Consider the following 21,595-nt stretch of genomic DNA (forward strand, 5'->3'; position numbering starts at 1 on the left):
ATCAGTCTCTTGGATGTTTGATCGCAGCTTGAGCCGCAAGACCTCGTGGCGCAACGGTAGCGCGTCTGACTCCAGATCAGAAGGCTGCGTGTTCGAATCACGTCGGGGTCATGGTATCCCTTTCCGAAAGAGGGATTTGTTTTACCCTAAATATAGGCGGTATCATTTTTCTCTTCCCCCCTGCTCCTGCTTTCTCTTTAAACCCGTCTCGCAGGTTGTGGATTGCATGCAACAAAGGGGAGAGGAAAGCTTAACACGTGGAAAGGGCTGAAGTCAAGAAATACGTAATAAAGGTGTTGGGGGCCACGGGAGGCGGCTCATTGTCCCGATAAAGCACGATGAATGTAACTGAAATCATGGAAAATAGAAGATCAAACGGGAAATCCTTGAAGGAAAAATAAACAAAAGAAGGTACAGTTGCCACTCTTCAAAAGGAGGACAAAGGAGGCAGAATCTTAATAAAATGGAGCAGGAAAGAGAGATAGGTGCGCACATTTACGGTTGAAGGCCGTTTATAAGTATCTTGAAAGATTGTAGTAATTTGGTGAATGATCTCCAGGAGCACAATGAAAAGCACTTTAATTTTAAATCTATTGTGATTAGGGTTGTTCTGAAGAAAACTTAATGGTAAAACAGGTGGCAGAATGGGAAGTGGGTAAGAAAATTAAATGATATATCTGTTAATGATTGTTAATAAAATGCCTCTCAAGGACCCTGAGCAGTTCAAAGACTTCCCAGTTTAGAGGGTGTAGGGATAAATTGGGGGATTCTGCCTTCACCCCAGTAAATCCTTCAGTTGCCACAATAACAAACCAGAGAAAACTGCTTTGAATCTGCTGGCAATCTAGGAGCTGCTTGCAATAATCCTGTCCTGGCTAAATTTCCTATAGCAAATTAGGAGCGCCTTAATCTGACACCCCATTGTCCTGGGGATGCCCCTCCAGCCTTTTATGCATCTTAAATAATCTTAAAGCAATACTGAGTATAAAAGGAAAAAAATATCAATAAATGCAGTGTTTTCCACTGAAACAAAATATAAGTTCTTAATAGTTTTTATGCATCTTTGCAAAGCTGTTTAGCAGTGTTGGATATATATTGAATTACACACAGCTGAGTATTTCTGTGGCTATTATACATGGCAGCATCTGAGTTTTATAGGAGACTTAATAGATTCCCATGTTAAGCTTCCATTGCAGTGTGCATTTCTTTACACTATTCATAGTTTTGCCAGATGGAGCCAGATAAAAACATTGAAAATTGTTTTTAAAATACTGTAAACAAAAATAGTATTACATTTCAGATTAAATACTATTGTGAGTTTCCAGCTTTTTAAGTTATAGTTCTCTAAAATTTCCTCAGAAAACCACAGAATCAAATTTTGGCACCACAAGCTAAGGTTTACAAGTTGATGGTGTGGCTCGTAAACTGGTACAGTGAATGTCCATCTATCCTATGACTCTTTTCTACATTCTCCTCTCATAGATCATGAGTTTCTTAGCAGGGTGGTGGGTTGAATGCATGGAAGACTAAACTGAACCTGGGACATCTGATTTGCAAATAAATGATAGGGGTGTTCACTTCAAAGATGTGGTTGATATACATGGAGATGATTCAGAAAATGTTATGGGTGAGAAAAGTAGAGATGCGATTACCAATTTTGGTGTCAAGTATATTATGCTGCTAAGCTTGTAAGCCGCCCTGAGTCTTCGGAGAAGGGCGGGATATAAATGGAATTAAAATAAAATAAAATAAATAATGCTTCCATGTGTGATCTCTCCAGTGTAACTTGCATCCTGTATCTTTTTCTTTAGAACTGGGATTTTTTCCCCGTTTTTAATTGCCAGTGAAATATGCCACTTTATTTGATATCTGTGTTTTTATGAATGCTCACAGAGCTGATGAACATTGTAATAGTGTTCATTTGATAATACTGATAAATCATTTTGAAATCATTTCAAAACTGGCAGGAATCAAGGTGCATTAGTTAAGTAATATGTGTTTATTAATTACAAAAGCCATTAATGAATATATTTTTCCAAAGTATTGAAAGAAATCAAATTCTTAACCAGCATTATGCTTTCTTTCATAGGCCCACTATTTGGAGACATGGAGAATGTTACTGTAGATGTGCATATAAAAAGCAAGGAACAAGAAGACATAGAAGGACGAAGTGTGAAAGAAGAAATTGATATTAAAACTCTGACTGACACTGAACTATGGAAGCAGCTTTGCTCGTATGGAGTTAACCCTGGACCAATATTACGTATGTATCAGATGCATGATGATCTTGGGAGACATAAAGGAAAGCTAAGCTCACTACTATAACCAAGTCTTGAAACACATTCAGCTTGAGGCAAGCTCATTTTGATAAGGGAATAGAAGTGTAACTGCTTGAGATTCCTCTGTGTGTGTGTGTGTGTGTGTGTGAATATATGGCATTGCTGTTGTGCCATATATTCCCAAATATGTACAGCTTATTCAGGAAGATATTCTCTTATATCTTGTGGGCTCTGGCTATGCTTCTGCATATTTTGCTACAAATTTTCCTACCTGGATGTTGTTTAATGTACTCTTAGTTAAAAATAAGGACTTGTATATCCAAACTAGGCATTCTAAAACGATAAGCATTTACTAAATTCTCTAGATTTTTAATATGGCCGTACTTTTTCTGGCCTTCAATCAGAAAGGTTCGGTTCTTCCACCAATATTTTTCAGCATTTTTATGATCAATGGTTTAGCTGAAGGGTAGAATGAATCCTTGTTGAGTTTCCAGATAACATTGCACAGGAAACACCTCAAAGAGAGGAGTACAATTCAAAATGGATACAGAAGTATCAAAAAGAGATCATTTTTCATTTTTGTATTGTTTCTGAATTTAGGTAAAAACAAACTGCATAGTTGTAAGATGAGAGGCACCTGGATTAATGGAGACCGATGTGAATAGCATCTCAAGGTTGACATTAGCTTTTGACAGGCTTTTGAAGAATGTTATAGATAAATTGGATTAAGTAAATAAATGCCATCAGATGTAGTGAAACAAGTCCAGTGAATATTTGAAGTTGTTGGTCATTTAGCATATAGAAGAGAAAATCAAGGTGAGGATATGATTTCTTCAAGTATTTGAAGAATACTTAAGACAGCAGGTACACTATAATGTTTTAAGATGCTGGACTTGGCATGTGGACATTCAGGTTCAAATTCCCATTCAGTCGTGGAGTAGTACAGTGGTCAGTTTTAAGACAGGCTTTCATCCCAACTTATCTCACAGGGTTGTAGGGATAAAATAAGGCCTCACATATATCCTGAGCTTTCAGAGAAGAAAGTGATGTATAAGTGTGAGATACCCTCTATGATTATCAAGTGCTCTGAATGTTTAAAATTTGCATTCAGTTATATGATATAGAGTAGAACAAAAAAAATCAAAGCAAAGGATCAGGTTGGTCTATTTGTTTTAGCTTCCACAAGAACCGTTTATGAAAACAAGCTTCAGCAATTGATGAAGCAATGCCCAGGAGCAGCAGCTGGAGAGAAAAGCCGAAAGGTTGATTGTGAAACAGAAGATGTTGGAGCAAAAGGTAATGCCTAATAATCATTCGCTGAATGAAATGTTGCTCTCTCTGTGTATGAATATAATGATCACTTAGTGTTTGCTGTTATCAACAGATAAAATTAACATTAATTGGCTTTATTCATGTCTAGAGCAAGGTAATTTAAGGCCCATTGATTTCAGAGAATCTACCAAGTGAATTATTTTGTACAACAAACAATTTATGTCTGATGCCATAAGTAGCGTGCTTATTGACATTGCTTTGTTCACATCCCAGAAACTTGTTTATTAGAACAAAATAAAAAACAGATCACCATGCAAAACCCTATAATCTTATATTTCAGCTGGAAGCTCTTTTCATATGAATGCACAGTCCAGTTGCTGGGCAGAATTAATTATACAGATAATATCTGAACAAAAACATTGGGAGAACTGTCCAATTCTCACTGTGTCTGGAGTAGTCTATTTCAAGAAATGTCAAAATTAATGGCTTTCTTTCACATATAACTCTGAATAATGTATTCAAACTTATTCAGATAAACCCTAGCTAATATTAATTAGGTTTAGATGTAACGGCAAGTAAAGCAAGCGGCTGGTTTTCTCATGGCCACATTGGAGAAGGAGAAAGAATAGCAACTGCTTCTGAAATGGGTAATGGGAGAATTGCTCAAAAGATGTTATTCTACCCCAGGACCAGCCGCGGAAGTCGTTCTTCAGAACAGTAACTTCAGCGTATCAGCAGAATGTGCCTGTAGTTCTGATAATGTAAGTTACACCAATTATGAAAATCTTGTGTCTATAGATAAATGCAAACAATTACAGGTGAATATAAGCTGACGTATTTTGTGTCAGACTCCTGACAAGTGAAGCAATTACTCCATTCACATAATTGCAAAGTATTTCAGTGGATTCTGTTATTGCATTAGGGCCTCAGGGGATCTGGAGCAAAATAGACTATTTGGGTATTTAAGAATGAGCCAATTATTACTGGGAAAGTGGTATTAAAGAAACTAGAAAAAACAAGCAAAACTATCTTCCATTGTATCCTTTTAAGCTCTGTTTGAGAAATGCTAATCATGTCTGTTAAATGTTGATAGATCCACAGTCTTCTGAGTATCTTGTTCCAGTCCAAATAGATCTTTTCCTTTTTTTCCTTCTGATTCTAGCTCCAGGTGCAGTGGTTTTGCAAACTCATCCCCAGGTGATTTTCACAGTACAGTACTGTTTCCAGTCAACTGAACGATTTACCTGGTTCCTGAGGATTTCTATATAAGTCCTCTCAAGTTGTGATGTTATAGATTTATAAGAGGGTATTCTGTTAGGAGTTCTCCAAATAGTTCATATAACTTTGCTTTCAAGTTTGTATATTCTTTTCCTCTTTCTCTTCCTCCTCCACCTCCATACTTGGGGCTCAGTATCCAAATAAATGAGCCCAGACTGGGTGGGTTGCATCAGACCACACAGAGGATGCAGTACAGAGCTGCCTCAGCATAAATTGTAACAATTGCCACAGCACATGAGACATCTAACTAGATCAGTGTTTCTCAACTTTGGCAACTTGAAGTTATGTGGACTTCAACTCCCAGAATTCCCTAGCCAGTATGGGGGATATTCTGGGAGTTGAAGTCCACATACCTTAAAGTTGCCAAGATGTAAAAAAAAAAAAACCCTGCCCTACAGTAGTACTATAGCATTCTGGAAACTACTGTGATGTCTGCTTCTTGATTTGGTCTACCTTGAAGGGCTGACAGCATTCTAGCTGATTAAGTTGTATTGTGGGAATATTGTTTTGGTCTTTCTGTTTCCATGGACAATTGTGGGGAAGAGGCTTTAATTCTCTTCTTTCCCCTTTGCATTTCTCCTCTCCACCTACAATTGCTACAGTTTGCAAAGAATGCAACTGCAGCTATTGTGCAAGCTGCACTGGTTACCAGTCTGTTTCTGGGTCCAATTCAAGGTGTTGGTTATGACCTTTAAAACCCTTTATAACACAAATCCAGGTTATCTCAGGAACTATCTCACTCCAGTGGGATGGGACTTCTCCACTCATTCTGGTAGAAAGGGCATATGTGGACCCCATTGGTCTAGGAATTCCAACAGGCAGGGTCCAGGAGAAGGAGCTTTTCTACTTGGCTCCCACCCTCTGGAACATTTTTCCCCTCAAGTGGAGATCCACCCCCATCGTTGTGACCTTCTCTAAGAGCTTCAAAACCTGGCTCTGCCAATTAGCCTGGGGCTTTGATGGGAACATTCTGTGTTGGAGGTCTTTAATGGATTAAATACAAGATCTCACCTCCACCCCATTAGTACTCTGTTTTATGTATTTATTTATTGGATTTTTATCCAGCTTTATTATTTTAACTTATTTAATTTCTGCTTATTCAACGTCTAGTATTTTATGATGTTTGTAAACCACCCAGAGTCTCTTGATAACGAGATGGGCAGCATCTACATTAAATAAATACATCTCAATTTTCTCAAGATTGGAAAATAAATGAAGCCTTTTTGCTAAGGAAAGGGAGGCTCCATTCCTATCCATCCAGCGGGGAGAACCTGAATATGTGTGCACATAATTTCTAATTCAACAATTAGCTCTGCATGTGATCTTTAGGGCCAAAATATTGTTGTGCTCTGTGCTATTAACTTAACAATGATAGGGATCACTTCAGGAGAATAACCTACCTCAGAGAATCATCTTTCTTGAATTTTGGATGGCAGGTGTCTGTTTTCATTTCTCCATGTTTTCGGCCATTACATTGTACCTATAAGAATCCAAACCAATGCAGATTTTGACAAAGGCATTGAACTTTAACAATTAATTCATGTGATTTCAGCCTATCCAATGTGTCAGCACACAAGAGTTAAGCTGTGTCCCCAAGAGGCCATTTTAAAAAAGTTATTTATCTGCAATGGATGCTTTTCAAGTGAACATTGTAGATCACTTTTTAAAACCCCTCCTTTATAGCCAATACAGAGAAACGTTTCACCTTCTAAGAATTACTCCTGTGTGTATGTAAGAGAGGTAGAACCTGGTCCATCTCTCAAAATGTGCTGCCAAGACAACCTTCTTCAAGGTTGTATCACTAAATATACATTTTGAATTGTGTTGTGAGTAAGCATCGACTCCTTGCATGTGGCTGCGCTAATCACATTACCACTGTGTGGGGGAAAAACAGGCTTTTTATAGCCTGCTAACTTTGAGCTTCTGCTCACATTTAAGAACTTGTACTACCCCAGCACCATGCATCTAATACAGTCTTATCTTTTTGCAACCTCAGTTATGCTTTCTCTTCTGCCTTAGAAAGCACCTTTAGATGAAGTAACAGAACGCCAGAAGAAACTCTTGTCACCTGATTCTGAGCACAGTTTAGCCAAAATAGTAGCAGAAGTAAGTACTGTAACTGCTTGAGAAGGTCCCCAAAGATGTAATTTGTCTTGTAATACATACCTTGGCATCTGTATCATTTTTTTTTCAAAAATGGGAAGCTGGAATATTTAAAACAAGCTGGCATTCTCAAGTAGAATTATATTTCCAGTAATGCCAAAAGAAACCAAATAGACTCTGAATGCCTGTTGGGGTGGAAAAAAGTGGGTGGCTTGTTACTTTATTGGGAAGGTACCAAACTAAAAGAAAACAATTAAACAAAAACGAGTTGACCATATCTAAAGTGGCAGTGATTTTGTGAGATGGACCATAATACGCATTTAAAAACCCAGAAAGCAGTGCTTCATGGTCAAAGAGAAAAAGACTTTTGACATGTGTAGGATACTTACATTGCACTTGTTGGCAACTGCTTAAATAAAGCAGCAGGGGTTTTCCCAGGTAGCACAGGTGCCTCCCACAGCAATAGTAGCAGCAACAGCAGCGTGATTCTAGGAAAAGATATGTTTGGTTTAAAGACTTGCTGACAGATCCCGTGTGAGTGCCTTTGCAACTGCTAAAGCCACTTTATTTCCTTCAAATCAAAAAGTCAAAAATTAACATGCAGTTGTACTCCCAATATTTCTGAAATTTGATCAGAGAGGATAGATATTTGCCATGGAAGTTTCATGCTTATACCCTGTCCATATGTTTCTTCATTAGTATCAACTTATCTATTTACAGCTTCAAGAGATATTACCAGAAGGTAAAATGGCGTCACATCGCTCACAAGGATTAAGGAAGAAAGTTGGCAATAGCTCTGAGACAAGCAAACAAAAGGTATCTTTGGAACTCAGTGTTTTAAAATCTTATATTAAACTTATAATTTGTTAAGGTAGAATTTTGAAACAAAATGTAAAATAAATTATGGTATTATTGAGGAATCGTACACAGCTCTAAACAGGTCAAATGATATGTTTCTCTTGAAAGTGGCCCAACTGCTAGAACTTTCTACTGTATGAACTTAATTAGACCAAAACTAAGAAACCCTGCATCAGCAGGAATGTAACATTCAGATCAAAAGTAGTTAAGGGTACTTACTACCTATCTGATTTGGTCACACTTGACTTGGCATATGATAGCCAGATCTAGCTCCCTCAAATTGAAGATTTTTTTAAAAAAATTTTTATTGCTTTTATATAAACATATATTTAAACAAAAAAATACATATAAAAAACAAGACATGACATAACAATACAATACAATCAACAACAAAAATACAAAAAGAATACTTAACTTCCATTATTCCTAATCTTTCTAATCATTTTCAGGTGACTTCCTCGAATCCCCCCTATCTGTATTTCTTCGTTAATCCTCATTAGCAATTTCTATTTCATAATTTTAAATCATATTTAATATTATTTATTTATTTATTTATTTATTTATTTATTTATTTATTTATTTATTTATTTAATTTGTATACCGCCCTTCTCCCGAAGGACTCAGGGCGGTGAACAGGGCAATACATAATAAAAACAAGATACAAAAATTAAAAATTATTAAAAAGTAATTAAACAGCAATGCCCGTAATAAATTAGTACAGATTAAAAGTTAAGACCAATTTATAAAACCCAACCCCATCCCATCAGGTCAGGCCGGCTTGTTCAAAAAGGTGGGTTTTAAGATCGCGCCGGAAGGAGCGGAGATCAGGCGCCATCCGGAGCTCGACCAGAAGATGGTTCCATAAATCCGGCGCGCCCACAGAGATATCTACCTATATTTAATTTCTTATCATTTAACAATCATTATTTCATATTATCCTTAATACTAAACATTAAATTCTAAAACTACAACCTATAAACACCTCCAAGTCCATTTCAGACTAGTTGGTATAGCAATATTTCTTCAAATAATCCTTGAATTTTTTCCAATCTTCTTCCACCGACTCTTCTCCCTGGTCACGGATTCTCCCTGTCAGTTCAGCGAGTTCCATATAGTCCATCATTTTCATCTGCCATTCTTCCACCGTTGGTATTTCTTGTGTCTTCCAATTCTTAGCTATCAAAATTCTCGCCGCTGTTGTGGCATACAGAAAGAAAGTAACATCTTTTTTGGGAATTTCTTTTCCGACTATACCCAATAAGAAGGCTTCTGGTTTCTTAATAAATGTATTTTTCAAAACTTTCTTTAATTCATTATAAATCTTTTCCCAGAAGTCTTTTACTATGGGGCAAGTCCACCACATGTAGTAAAAGGTTCCTTCTACAGCTTTACATTTCCAGCATTTATTATCATATGTATGGTAAATTTTAGCAAGTTTAACCGGTGTTAAATACCACCTATATATCATCTTCATCATATTTTCTTTCAAAACATTACATGCTGTAAATTTAATACCCTTTTTCCACATCCTCTCCCAGTCCTCCATCATAATGTTATGCCCCACATCATTAGCCCAATCAATCATCACTGATTTCACTTGTTCGTCTTCTGTGTGCCACTCCAGCAATAAATTATACATCTTGTAAAGATTCTTTAATTTTGTATCTATCAGTATCTATCTAATTTTATTTATTTATTTATTTATTTATTTATTTATTTATTTATTTGATTTGTATACCGCCCTTCTCCCTAAGGACTCAGGGCGGTGAACAGTGACATAAATAATAGAATGTACAAATATAGATATTGAAAATAAATTAAACCCTAATTTTGTATCTATCAGTTTCCAATTTGGATTTCTCTATTTGAAAACCTCTTTTTTTATTTATTTTATACACTTCATTCATTTGGTAATATTGAAACCAATCGTCAACATTATCTTTCAACTGCTCATATGTTTTTATCTTAAATTGGTCTCCTTCTTGTACCAATATATCCTTATATTTCAGCCACTTGGTTTCCATATTTGACCTTTTCTGGGTCTTAGCCTCTAGTGGCGAAATCCACCTGGGTGTTTTACTTTCTAACAGGTCTTTATATCTCATCCACACATTAATCTATGACTTTCTAATTATATGATTTTTAAAGCCTTTGTGGACCTTTATCTTATCGTACCATAAATATGCATGCCATCCAAATACATTGTCAAAACCTTCCAAATCTAATACATCTGTATTCTCTAACACAAACCAATCTCTCAACCAGCAAAAAGCAGCAGCTTCAAAATACAGTAAAGTTTCAAATCTGGCAGGGAGAAGCCCCCTCTATCTTTTGAATCTGTTAATAACTTGAACTTAATTCTAGGTTTTTTCCCCTGCCAGATAAATTTCGATAATACCTTTTGCCATTCTTTAAAACAATTCAACTTTTCAATAATTGGAAGTACTTGAAATAGAAACAACATTTTTGGCAATACATTCATCTTAACAACTGAGATTCGGCCCAATTGAAGATTTTTGACTAAAATATTATAGGTGCTGAGGAGGCACGATTAAAGTACTTTTTAAATTTGCATATAATCTGGGCTACTTTCAGATGGGAGGTTCATAGCGCTATTCTTTCTCCATCTGAGACATCTTTAGAGTTCTCTCCAGGCTTTCAGAGCAGTAGAAGATATTCTGGATTTGGGGGGAATGCTTGGGGCGAAATGACTGCACCTTTTTTCCATTCCCACTCTCCAGAAACACACTATATTGTAAACTGCTCAGAGCCAGGGCTACAAACCAATCTCGACAGTGTTTATTTTCCAAGTGGGTAGGGAAAAATCCCTGCTTTTTTTTCTTCACTACCCAAAATCTTTTCATACACTTTACCATAAAGGTGAGTCTTACAAAGTGCTCTAAAGGTGTTTTGAAACAGAAGGCCCCTAATACTGCTTGTTTAGAAGCGTTTTCTAGCCTTTCCATCTCCCTTGTGGGGGGAAATATAGAAATGTGGAGAAATTAGAATACAAACTGAAGATGACAATGTCTGCAAACAATTTCCACAAGACTTTTTGAGACAGAGAAGTGCTAAAAACTTCTGGCAGCACATTTAAACCCTAAAGTCTACTTTTAAGCTTGCAGGAATGACATAGCTGAGAAAATTTTATAAACCATCCAAAATATTTATAGGCCCCTGACTTTCCTCTACATATCAAACCTATTTATTGTATTGAACTCCTTTCTTCAGCAAGGAATTAATAATATTCTAGAGGCCTTAAATGTGTTTAAAACAGAGTAAGTTACAGGGAGCTAACCTTTTTAGTTGTTCTCTAACATCACTTTAAGTGCTTCATTGTTGTCCCTCCTGACCTCTTATTTCTTCTTGTGTAGAGAAGATAAAAATAGTAGCATTGCTGAAGGCTTTATTGGCACAAGAGACTTTAGATCATAAGGCATAAGAATGGCTTTGTTTGAAAAGCATCTTCACTTGAAAAATGCTTTAAATCCTTCTTAATGTAGCTGCTAATCTCTGAAATATTAGGCAGAAATTATTTTTAACACATTTTTTTTCTATTGGCTCTTGTGACCATGGATAATGATACAAGATAAAACCTTGAATGATTAATTCCAATCCACTCCCTCCAAAAGATGAAACGCTGTGGTTGTATCTAAAGACTTTTGCCTGTTCTTTTATGCTTTCCTTTTTGTATCTGGGGGAAATATGGGGCATGTTTATAGTATTAGTGTGGTATCCTTTGGAGGAGATATTCTTGAAGACTTTTGATGTCTTTGTAGTAATGTCTTGTGGATTATTGCAGATTAATACTAAATAGGTTGAAAAGTTTGTGCACACAATGTCAAATCTGCAGACAGTCAGTTCTGTAACTACATAGATCCCAAAGCAGAACAACTCTTTATCATGCTGGCTGGGGAATTTCTGGGAGTTGAAATCCAGGCATCTTGCCCAGGTTGAAAAGGTAAACAATAGCAGGTCTGCTAGTAATTTTCTTTCATCAGCCACCAAGTATTCTTTGAGGCCTTCACTTCATTGTTTATTTTCTTTTCATGCCTGAGGGCTGGCAGTTTGTGTTCATCAGGACTGGCATTTCTATTTTGGCTATTTAAGGGTAGGCAGGTATGTATTTCAGAGCTCAGGCTAGAATTTGGAGAGCTCAGTGAGAGGAAACAGTATACTAGGAACAAAGTATTCAAGAGCAGGAAGGAGAAATTGCATCCAGTAAACAGACAAGATTTAGTTCCGAATCTACATTCAAGGACAAACCTTAAATAATGAGTAAGAGGTAGGTCATTGCCTAAGATGAAAGCAATACATTTCCTCCTAGGGAGCAACATCAAACTTGAAAACTATATTGAATAAGTCAGTTGCAATAGTGGCTGTTAATCAGGTGCTGCAGTTTATTGACTGGAGATATATATATATATATATATATATATATATATATATATATATATATATATATATATATATATATATATATATATTTCCCCGGCTCCAAAGATAGCGGACGCGCTGGGGAGAGCTCCGTAGCCCCCAACGGTAAGGCGTCCCCCCAGGAGCCCCCCAGGGATGTCAGCGGACCCCTGGGGTGGGGCCAGAAATTCGTGCAGATGAGCTGGGCAATGGTGCCGCCCGCTGCCTCCCGAAACAGCTGCAGGGGAGCCGGGACATCTCCGCCTCGCCGCCTGGGCCGTTGGCAACCGTTATTAACGGGGTCCAGCGCCTCTGCCCTGCCTCTACCGCTGTTCATGCTGCCGGGCAAGGGCGGCGTCTCCGCGGATCAGCTGTGCGGCGGAGGTGCCGGCGGCGAGGACTACAGCGGCGACAGCGACGACCCTCCAGCTCCAGTCCGGTCGCCTATTCAGGGAGCCGGCAGCCACGATGGCAGTGGCGGCAGGCCTTCCCCAGGCCCGCCCCCTGGCCCTTGGCAGGCATCCAGGAGGCGCCAGAGACTCTGCTCTGCCCCGGCCCCCTGATCGGCTCCCGGGCAGCAGCGGCGTCTCCGCGGATCAGCTGTGCGGCAGAGGCGCCGGCGGCGAGGACTACAGCGGCGACGGCGACTACCCTCCAGCTCCAGTCCGGTCGCCTATTCAGGGAGCTGGCAGCCACGATGGCAGTGGCAGGGCTTCCCCAGGCCCGCCCCCTGGCCCTTGGCAGGCATCCAGGAGGGGCCGGAGGCTCTGCTCTGCCCCGGCCCCCTGATCGGCTCCCAGGCGGCAGCGGCGTCTCCGCGGATCAGCTGTGCGGCGGAGGCGCCGGCGGCGAGGACTATAGCGGCGCCGGCGACGACCCTCCAGCTCCAGTCCGGTCGCCTATTCAGGAAGCCGGCAGCCACGATGGCAGTGGCGGCAGGGCTTCCCCAGGCCCGACCCTGGCCCTTGGCAGGCATCCAGGAGGGGCCGGAGGCTCTGCTCTGCCCCGGCCCCCTGATAGGCTCCCGGGCGGCAGCGGCGTCTCCGCGGATCAGCTGTGCGGCGGAGGCGCCGGCGGCGAGGATGACAGCGGCGGCGGCGACGACTCTTCATCCCCAGTCTGGTCGCCTATTCAGGGAGCCGGCAGCAACGGGGGCAGTGGCGTCAGGGCGTCTCCAAGCCCGCCCCTGGACCACGACAACCATCGCAGCCATCCAGGGGGGGCCGGAGGCTCTGCTCTGCCCCGGTCCCCTGACCGGCTCCTGGGCGACGGCGGCGTCTCCAGGCGATGGGCGGAGACGCCGCGGACCAGCTGGATGGCGGAGGCGGCGGCATCTTCGTCGGAGTCGGCGGTGAGAGCTTCGCGGGCCCTGGTCCGCGATCCCCCACGATCCCGATCACCGGGCAAGGGCGGCGGAGACGCCGACGGCGAGGACGGCAGCGATGGCGGCGACGACTCTCCAGCCCCAGTCTGGTCGTCTATTCATGGAGCCAGGCAGCGACGGTGGCAGTGGCGGCGAGGCATCACCAGCCCGCCCCTAAGCCACCACAACCATTGCAGCCATCCAAGAGGGGCCAACATCTCTGCCCTGCCCCGACCCCCCCACCTGTTCGACTCCGGCGGCGTCTCCAAGCGACCAACGGAGGCGCGCGGACCAGCTGGGTGGCGGAGGCAGCGGCATCGTCGGCAACGGCGACGGCGAGAACCCCGCGGGGCCCTAGCCTGTCATCTCCCCACGGGCCTGAACACCGGTGGGGGCAGTGGCGATGGGGCGCCTCTAACCCGCCCCTGAGCCGCTGCAACTGCTGCTGCCATCCGGAGTGGGGCCGGCGCTTCCACCCTCGGCTCCCTATTATGCCTCCCTGGGCAACAGCGGCACCTGGGATGATCAGGAAAGACCCCGCGGATCAAATGGATCAGCTAGGCGGCGGAAGAGGTAGCCGCAGCAACCGCCCTGAGCAGGACCGGAGTCGTTACCCTGCCTCGACCACCTGGCCTGCTCCTGAGCAACGGCGGCGTCTCCCTGGGATCAAGGAGATGCCGCAGACCGGCTATGCGGACCCGATCGACCACCACCGAGGGGCCTTTGACAGCGGCGCTAAGCTTCTCCAGGCCCCGGTCAACCAACTCACCGAAAACCGCTCGACGGCAGCACCACTAGACGCAGCGTGGTGTCCCCGGCCCGCACCCTAGGTGCCGACGGTATCTCCGTGCCGATCAACACCCTAAAGACGCCAGGATACAGCTGACCATTGGAGATGACGGCGACTAGACCACCGAGGCCATCAGCATCTGGCCTCCACCAGCTCCGAACCCCCTGCCCTCCCTTGCCCCACAGGACATGATGGGCCTGGGTGTAAGCCACGGTGGCAGAGTGGCCTGTCCTACACCTGCAGCCCCATAGAGGTGAGAGCTCTATGGGGTATGCTTCACCCAGAGTGGGTCCTGGACCACCCCCAGAAGCAGAATCACAACCCATCGTGAGAGGATGGGGAGTGGCCTGCTTCTGGGGTTCACCCAACCAAGTGGCAGTGGTTGGATGACGGTCCAGATACCCACCTACCCGACTAGACCCTCCTTCCAATGCTCCACCCAGGGGACCGCCTTCCCAATGCTCCCCAATGCTCCCTATGCTTCTTCAATATTCTAGCATAGATCTACTCGCCCTCAGGAGTTCCCCCCTCTCCTGGGTTCGTCCTGCCTTCAATACATCAAACCTCGATGACGGGCCCGACCATTGGGCCTCTGAGAGATGGCCAGGCAGGGACAGGGGCCTCCATCACAAGACCAACAAGAGGCCCCTGGTTAAGTTTCTTGTTAAGTTTTTTGTCGGGTTAGGGAGAGGGGCGGGAAAAGAGTATGGCTGCTCGGGGAAGGCAGACCTTCCGGCTACCATAACGCAGGCCAGGCCTACGACCATTCGCGATGGTGAGAAACGAGGACCAGTCGTCGACAATACCCAATGGCGTACTGACGAACATCCCATTCCCAGGATGGTGGGGAACGGCAGAAGGTGCACAAACAGAGGGCCATATCGTCACCAGGAGTGTCATCTCCGCTCTGTACAAGCGGTGAGACGCTCCGACCCTCTGTACTTCCCCGGAGGACCCGGGACTGAAGGTGTGCAGCCTCCTATGCTAAGGCTGGTCTACCTGAATGCCAGGTCCGTAGCTAACAAGGCCCACCTTGTTCGTGACCTAGTGGAGAGCGAGCACGCGGACCTGGCTTGCATCACGGAAACCTGGCTGGGCCCAGAGGGTGGTGTCCCTCTGGTTGACCTCTGCCCGCCAGGTTTCCAGGTGCTGCACCAGCCTCGGACCCATGGGAGGGGCGGGGGAGTGGCAGTTATCATCAGGGAATCCCTTAGCCCGCGAGAGACCACCGTCCCTCAGATGGTCGGGTGTGAGTCTCTCCTACTGAGATACGGCCGGGGGCGCAGTTGGGCCTGCTGCTGGCATACCTACCACCTAATCGTGCAGCGGCAGCCCTGCCCGAGCTACTCGATGTCCTCTCAGGGTTGGTGGTTGAATTCCCAAAACTCATGGTCTTGGGCGACTTTAACCTACCGTCCCTGGGAGGATCGTCCGATCTGGCTCGGGAGTTCATGGCTTCCATGGCGGCCATGGACCTGTCGCAAATAATTTCTGGACCGACTCATGAGAGAGGCCACACCCCAGACTTGGTGTTCTTGTCTGGACGGTGGCGCGATGATATCGGTGGGGGTGCCACGACTGTTACGCCCCTGTCATGGACCGATCATTACCTCCTGCGGCTAAACTTCCCCTTTGCCACCCCCCGTCGTGGGTGCGCGGTGCCAACCAGATGGTACCGCCCTAGGCGCCTAATGGACCCTGATAGGTTCCAGGCAGCGCTTGGGGACGCACATGCACTCCCTGCTCACAGCTCGGCGGATGCCTTAGTGGAAGCCTGGGAAAAGGCAGCCACGGAGGCTCTGGACCGAGTTGTACCCTTGCGGCCTCTGACCCGGCGCAGATCCCAGCGAGCCCCATGGTTCACCGCGGAGCTCCGGGAGATGAAGCGTCGGAGACGGGGCCTAGAGAGCCGTTGGAGATCCAGTCTATCCGAATCCGACCGATTGCGATTAAGAATCCTCACCAGGTCTTATCTCGCTGCGATAAGGGTGGCAAAATCCAACTACTTTTCCACCCTCATCGCGTCCGCAGATAATCGCCCGGCTGCCTTGTTCAGGGTGACTCGCTCCCTACTGAACCAAGAGGTGAGGGAGGAACCCTTGCAGGGTCGAGCCGAGGAATTCGGTCAATATCTGCTGGATAAAATTGCTCGGATTCGAACCGGCCTGGACTCCAACTGGGCTGAGCTGGAAGGACAAGGCATGGACAGTCTTGTCGACGTCATCTGGGAGGAATTTGATCCTGTGACTCCTAAGGAAGTGGACAGGATTATGAGGAGGTTGAGCTCCTCCACATGCTTACTGGACCCGTGCCCTTCCTGGCTGGCTTATGCAGCTCGAGAGGGGACACGAGGCTGGTTCCTGGCGGTCATCTCCGCTTCTCTGAGTGAGGGTCACTTCCCCACCGCCTTGAAGGAGGCGGTGGTGAGACCTCTCCTCAAGAAGCCCACCTTGGACCCATCCTCATTGAATAACTTTCGTCCAGTCTCCAATCTTCGCTTCCTTGCGAAGATTGTTGAGAGCGTGGTGGCGCACCAACTTCCTCAGATCCTGGATGAAGCGGTTTATCTAGACCCGTACCAATCGGGCTTCAGGCCGGGCTACAGCACGGAGACGGCATTGGTCGCTCTGATAAATGATCTCTGGAGAGCCCGGGACAGGGGCCATTCCTCTGTCCTAGTCTTATTAGACCTCTCGGCGGCTTTCGATACCATCGACCATGGTATCTTGCTGCGACGCCTCAGGGGACTGGGAGTGGGAGGCACGGTTCTGCGTTGGTTCTCCTCCTTTCTCCAGGGTCGCTCGCAGTCGGTGCTGGCAGGGGGACAGAGGTCGACCCCGAGGCCTCTTGCTTGCGGAGTCCCTCAGGGGTCGGTCCTCTCGCCTCTCCTGTTCAACATCTACATGAAACCGCTGGGCGAGATCATTCGCAGCTTTGGAGTAGGGTACCATCAGTATGCTGATGACACCCAGCTTTTCATCTCAACTCCAAACAACATCAGTGATGCCCTCGACGTGATGTCCCGCTGCCTGAAAGCGGTCCGGGAATGGATGGGGAGGAACAGGCTTCAACTGAACCCGGACAAGACTGAATGGCTGTACGTACCGGCAAGCCAGGATACTCAGAACATCCCATCCCTTAACATCGGGGACAAGTTACTACCCCCTGTTGATAGGGCCCGCAACCTGGGTGTCCTCCTAGACTCTCAGCTCTCCCTGGAAGATCACATAGGAGCTGTGACCAAGGAGGCCTTCTCCCGGGTTCGACTAGTTCGCCAATTACGGCCTTATCTGGACCTGGATGCCTTACGTACAGTCACCCATGCCCTTGTGACCTCTCGCCTAGACTACTGTAACGCTCTCTACATGGGGCTGCCCTTGAGATCCACTCGGAAGCTTCAACTGGTGCAAAGTGCAGCGGCACGGACACTCTTGGGAGCCTCCCGATACTCCCATATCACACCTCTCCTCCGTGCGCTGCACTGGCTTCCAGTTGCCTTCCGTGTGACGTTCAAGGTGCTAACAATGACATACAAAGCCCTACATGGCATGGGTCCGGACTACCTACGGGAGCACCTTCTGCCAATGTCAGCACCCCACCGTCCTGTGCACTCCCACAGAGAGGGCCTCCTCAGGGTGCCACCGCTCAAGGAATGTCGGCTGGTGGCCCCCAGGGAGAGGGCATTCTCAGTGGGTGCGCCAGCCCTCTGGAACAGCTTGCCAACCGAAATCCGGATGGCCCCCGACCTCCGCACCTTCCGGCGCGACTTAAAAACTTACCTGTTCCAGCAGTCCGGCCTGGCCTGATAGCTCTAATTGGGGTCCCAGTTTGTTTTTACTATTGTTTTTTCCACTATTGTTCAATCTGTATACCTACCTTATTCTGTACACCGCCCCGAGTCCCTCGGGAGAAGGGCGGTTTATAAAAACAAATAAATAAATAAATAAATAAATAAATATATTTTGCCTTATCCCTAGCAGCTAAGGAACTTTCCTCTTCTTTATCTCACAATAATAATCCACTTTGGTGGGCTGGGCACTGGGAGTAATTTATTCCAAGTGACTGAATGAGCTCTGTTGTAATTGGGTCTTCCCAATGATGGTCTAATATTGCCACAGTACTTGGTACCAGGCTTCAAATCATATATCTGCCTTTGTTGTGTTGGATGGGCTTTTAACAGAAAAGAGGATTATACATTTAAGGATAATTTATTAGGCAGTTAGCTCTAGCAATAAACTTTGGTTTTCTCTACTACGTTTCTGTATCTTTTACAAATTACTGCACTTTCCCTTCGGTTCCTGGCAAATGTTTAATAAACCAGAGGACAATAAGATGGAATCATTTGGGGCAAAGTACTACACATGCATATTTTTTTAAAAAAAAACTTATATTTTTGTAGTGCCAGACAGAGAACAAGACTGGTTGACATCATAAAAACCAAACAACATTAAAAATAATTAATAAAACCAAGATGAATACCATAATCTTACGTCTTATGTCTAAGGATGTTTACTCATGTAGTATGGCTGTATTCCTATCATCCTTCTCAACTTTTCTACTACCTTCTTCTATTGGTATCTTATGATTATATTACTTTGTTGTTTGTATGTACACTTGAGAGCTTTTGCACCAAAGGCAAATTCCTAGTGTATCCTATCACATTTGGCCAATAAAGAATTCTATTCTGTTCCATTCCTATTCCTATTCCTACTCTTATCCTTATCCTTACCTTCTTCTCTCCTCCCAACCCCATTCCATTCCAATACAAAGGCACAAAGATACTATGTTGACTATTCATTCCTTGAATGACCTCAGGAATGGTCTTAAATAGTTTCCCAAAAGAACAGAACAGTTTTGAATTACACCCAGAAACCTATTAACTACATTGCAGCAACCCTAGAACAAGTGTTGCTTAACTATGATGACTTTGATTTGCCTATATATGGCTTGTTATATTTTGTACTCATTGCCATTTCTGAGTAGTCCCATATGAAGCACCTTACTGTAATATAAACTGGTAAGTGGTAAATGTATGAGTCTCAACAGCTTTCACTAAAAAGGGAAAGTATGATAATTCTCCAGAATATTGAATCAAAGGATGGCTTTTTGAGGAGAAGGTAAATCGTTGCTTCTTTCAAGGCCAGTGAAAACAAGTCTGTCTCTGTAAAGAGAACTGTTTCTAGGACCAGAATTGTCATAATCCCCACTCTCCCAAAATAACCAGAAGAGATATGGATTCTACCCTGGAAGGTCAGGTTGGCTCCAATCCTGCTGGCTTTTTGTAAGAGTCTGAAAATGTGATTTTGCCACCCGTCATGGGAACCTGGAAGTGGAGTAGAATCTATATTGAGTGCTATTGATGGATGTAAGAATACCTTGGCTATGAATTTTATAGTATGATTTTTATACTTGTTTATGTTTTATTGTTCACAAATTGTGCTTAAGGAATTGTCAAATCCCCTGAAGAAGATAATTTCTTTAGTTTACAAAACAATGTGCATTTCATGTATTTATGGTCACACCAATTCATAAATTCATCATTCTTTTTCAGAAAAGTGATACGCTGCACATTGATTATGGTCGTCCTGATGCGAGCACCGTAGGAACTAGGTAAAGTTCTTGAGAATTATCTTATCATAATGAAGGAAGCCTAAGAAGCTCTTCAATGCTTTTCCAAGTGGTTTCCAAGTAATGAAGAAAAACTAGCCCTTGTTAGGCAACCCCCCCCCAAAAGGGCGGTATATAAATGTAATAAAATAAATAAATAAATAAACACAATACACAAAAGCCGTAATAAAGAAAAACTAGCGCTTATTAGACAATCCCTCCAACAAACCTATTTTGTTGAAACAAAACATGATTTCCACAGAAATCATCTGTAGTTGCTCTGAAAAGTTGAAAATACTAAAAACAATTTACCTAATTGATGATTACAAGCTTCCATATGGATTAAAAGAAAGTGTTAAGAAAACCTCCAAGGAGTGAGTTTGTAATATTTTAAACTAAAAGTGAGTAAGATAGTGGGAATGACTTTCTAATGAGAAAAAGGCAAATATAGCAGCTATAGGATAGTCGAGATATTCAACGCTTCAACAATTAGCCTAACAAAACAATTGCTAGACAAAAGGCCACAAATGCTGTTAAAGATAGGATCAAAAACTGTCACTTTGCATGGATTTTTTCTTTTGTTGTATAGGAGTTCCTGTCAGTAACTTGTACCTGTTATATGCAAGCCTCATTAAAATTCTGTGGCTCCAGTTTCTTTGTATTGGGTGCTATTATGTTAATTTTCAACCTATTGTGAATTACTGAAATATTAGTTATTTGTATCCTTTCATAAACATGTTCTAATTTGCAGCAGCTGCAGTTCTCTAATATGCTTCTTTTCCAGGGTAGGCAAATATTGGTCTAGTCAGACACTACATATCTCAACAGAAAAAACACTAGCATTTTTTTTCCTTTTGGATTTTGGAAGCACAATCAGCTAATATATTGCCTTTTGTATTTTTAGCTCTCGAAGAAGAACATTAAGAGAGACTCCTCCTTCACTTAAGAAACAGCCTGAAAACAAACCACAAAAAACGTGTGAAAAACCAGCTGAACGTCTTATACCAATGCGGATAAAGATTGCTGTGTTTTGTATCTTTGTTTTCCTTTTCTTTGTATATGTAACTATGGAAACCAGTCCATTCATGACCTTCTTTAGCAGAACATGAGCCCCTCCCTTCCTTGAGAGATTGGTGGGAGATCAAGGAAGGCACTTCGGTTAGCTATTTAGGAACAAGTGATTTCAGTAACTCATTAAACAGCAAATGGGATAATCCAGTTTGTGTGTGTGTTTGTTTTAAAATATTTTTTTTATAAATGCTTCTCTAAACTAGAAGATGGGGCAGCATTTGATTCTGTACTATATCTGTCTTAACTGCATAGTTTGCAGGGAGGTTATTAATTAATTTTATGAAAATGTTTTATCTGGTATTTTCCCCTATTTTAATTTAGAAAGTGAACTGTCAGCTCCAGAAATCAAGAAAAACATGCTGAGGTTGTTCTAAGCCATTTCCTTATTGTTCCTTGCCTGTAGACTAGGGGTGTCAAACTCAATTTCATTGAGGGCCACATCAGCATTGTGGTTGCCCTCAGGGGCCGGGTGGGTATGGCCAGGGTGGGCGCGGCCTACTGGGTGGGCGCAGCTGGAGTGCGTATGGCCTACTGGGTGGGCAAGGCCAGCTCTACATC

At 43.6% G+C, this 21,595-nt stretch overlaps 1 protein-coding gene across 2 annotated transcripts; it reads left to right on the top strand.

Moving 5' to 3' along the window:
* Positions 1 to 217: 217 nt before the first annotated feature.
* Positions 218 to 21,170, top strand: LEMD1 (LEM domain containing 1). 2 transcript variants are annotated; one of them, XM_083360648.1, is made up of 8 exons: positions 218 to 411; positions 2,090 to 2,263; positions 3,456 to 3,575; positions 4,239 to 4,312; positions 6,849 to 6,935; positions 7,653 to 7,748; positions 19,911 to 19,969; positions 20,871 to 21,170. In XM_083360648.1, exons 2-8 carry the CDS (start codon positions 2,107 to 2,109, stop codon positions 21,073 to 21,075), a joined length of 798 nt encoding a protein of 265 aa, XP_083216774.1. In that variant the 5' UTR covers positions 218 to 411; positions 2,090 to 2,106; the 3' UTR covers positions 21,076 to 21,170. The 2 variants fall into 2 exon arrangements, with proteins under 2 accessions (XP_083216774.1, XP_083216775.1); XM_083360649.1 differs by lacking the exon at positions 6,849 to 6,935.
* Positions 21,171 to 21,595: the final 425 nt, after the last annotated feature.

The sequence above is a fragment of the Vipera ursinii genome, assembly GCF_947247035.1.
Source record: "Vipera ursinii genome assembly, chromosome: 3".
In the NCBI taxonomy this organism is placed as follows: domain Eukaryota; kingdom Metazoa; phylum Chordata; class Lepidosauria; order Squamata; family Viperidae; genus Vipera; species Vipera ursinii.

What these genes read in the sequence shown, in the direction of transcription:
- LEMD1 (XM_083360648.1), top strand. Translation starts at nt 2,107, where the DNA reads ATGGAGAATGTTACTGTAGATGTGCATATAAAAAGCAAGGAACAAGAA. An exon ending in TAACCCTGGACCAATATTAC is followed by an intron (nt 2,264 to 3,455) that starts GTATGTATCAGA and finishes TATTTGTTTTAG; the next exon opens with CTTCCACAAGAACCGTTTAT. An exon ending in TAGCCAAAATAGTAGCAGAA is followed by an intron (nt 6,936 to 7,652) that starts GTAAGTACTGTA and finishes ATCTATTTACAG; the next exon opens with CTTCAAGAGATATTACCAGA.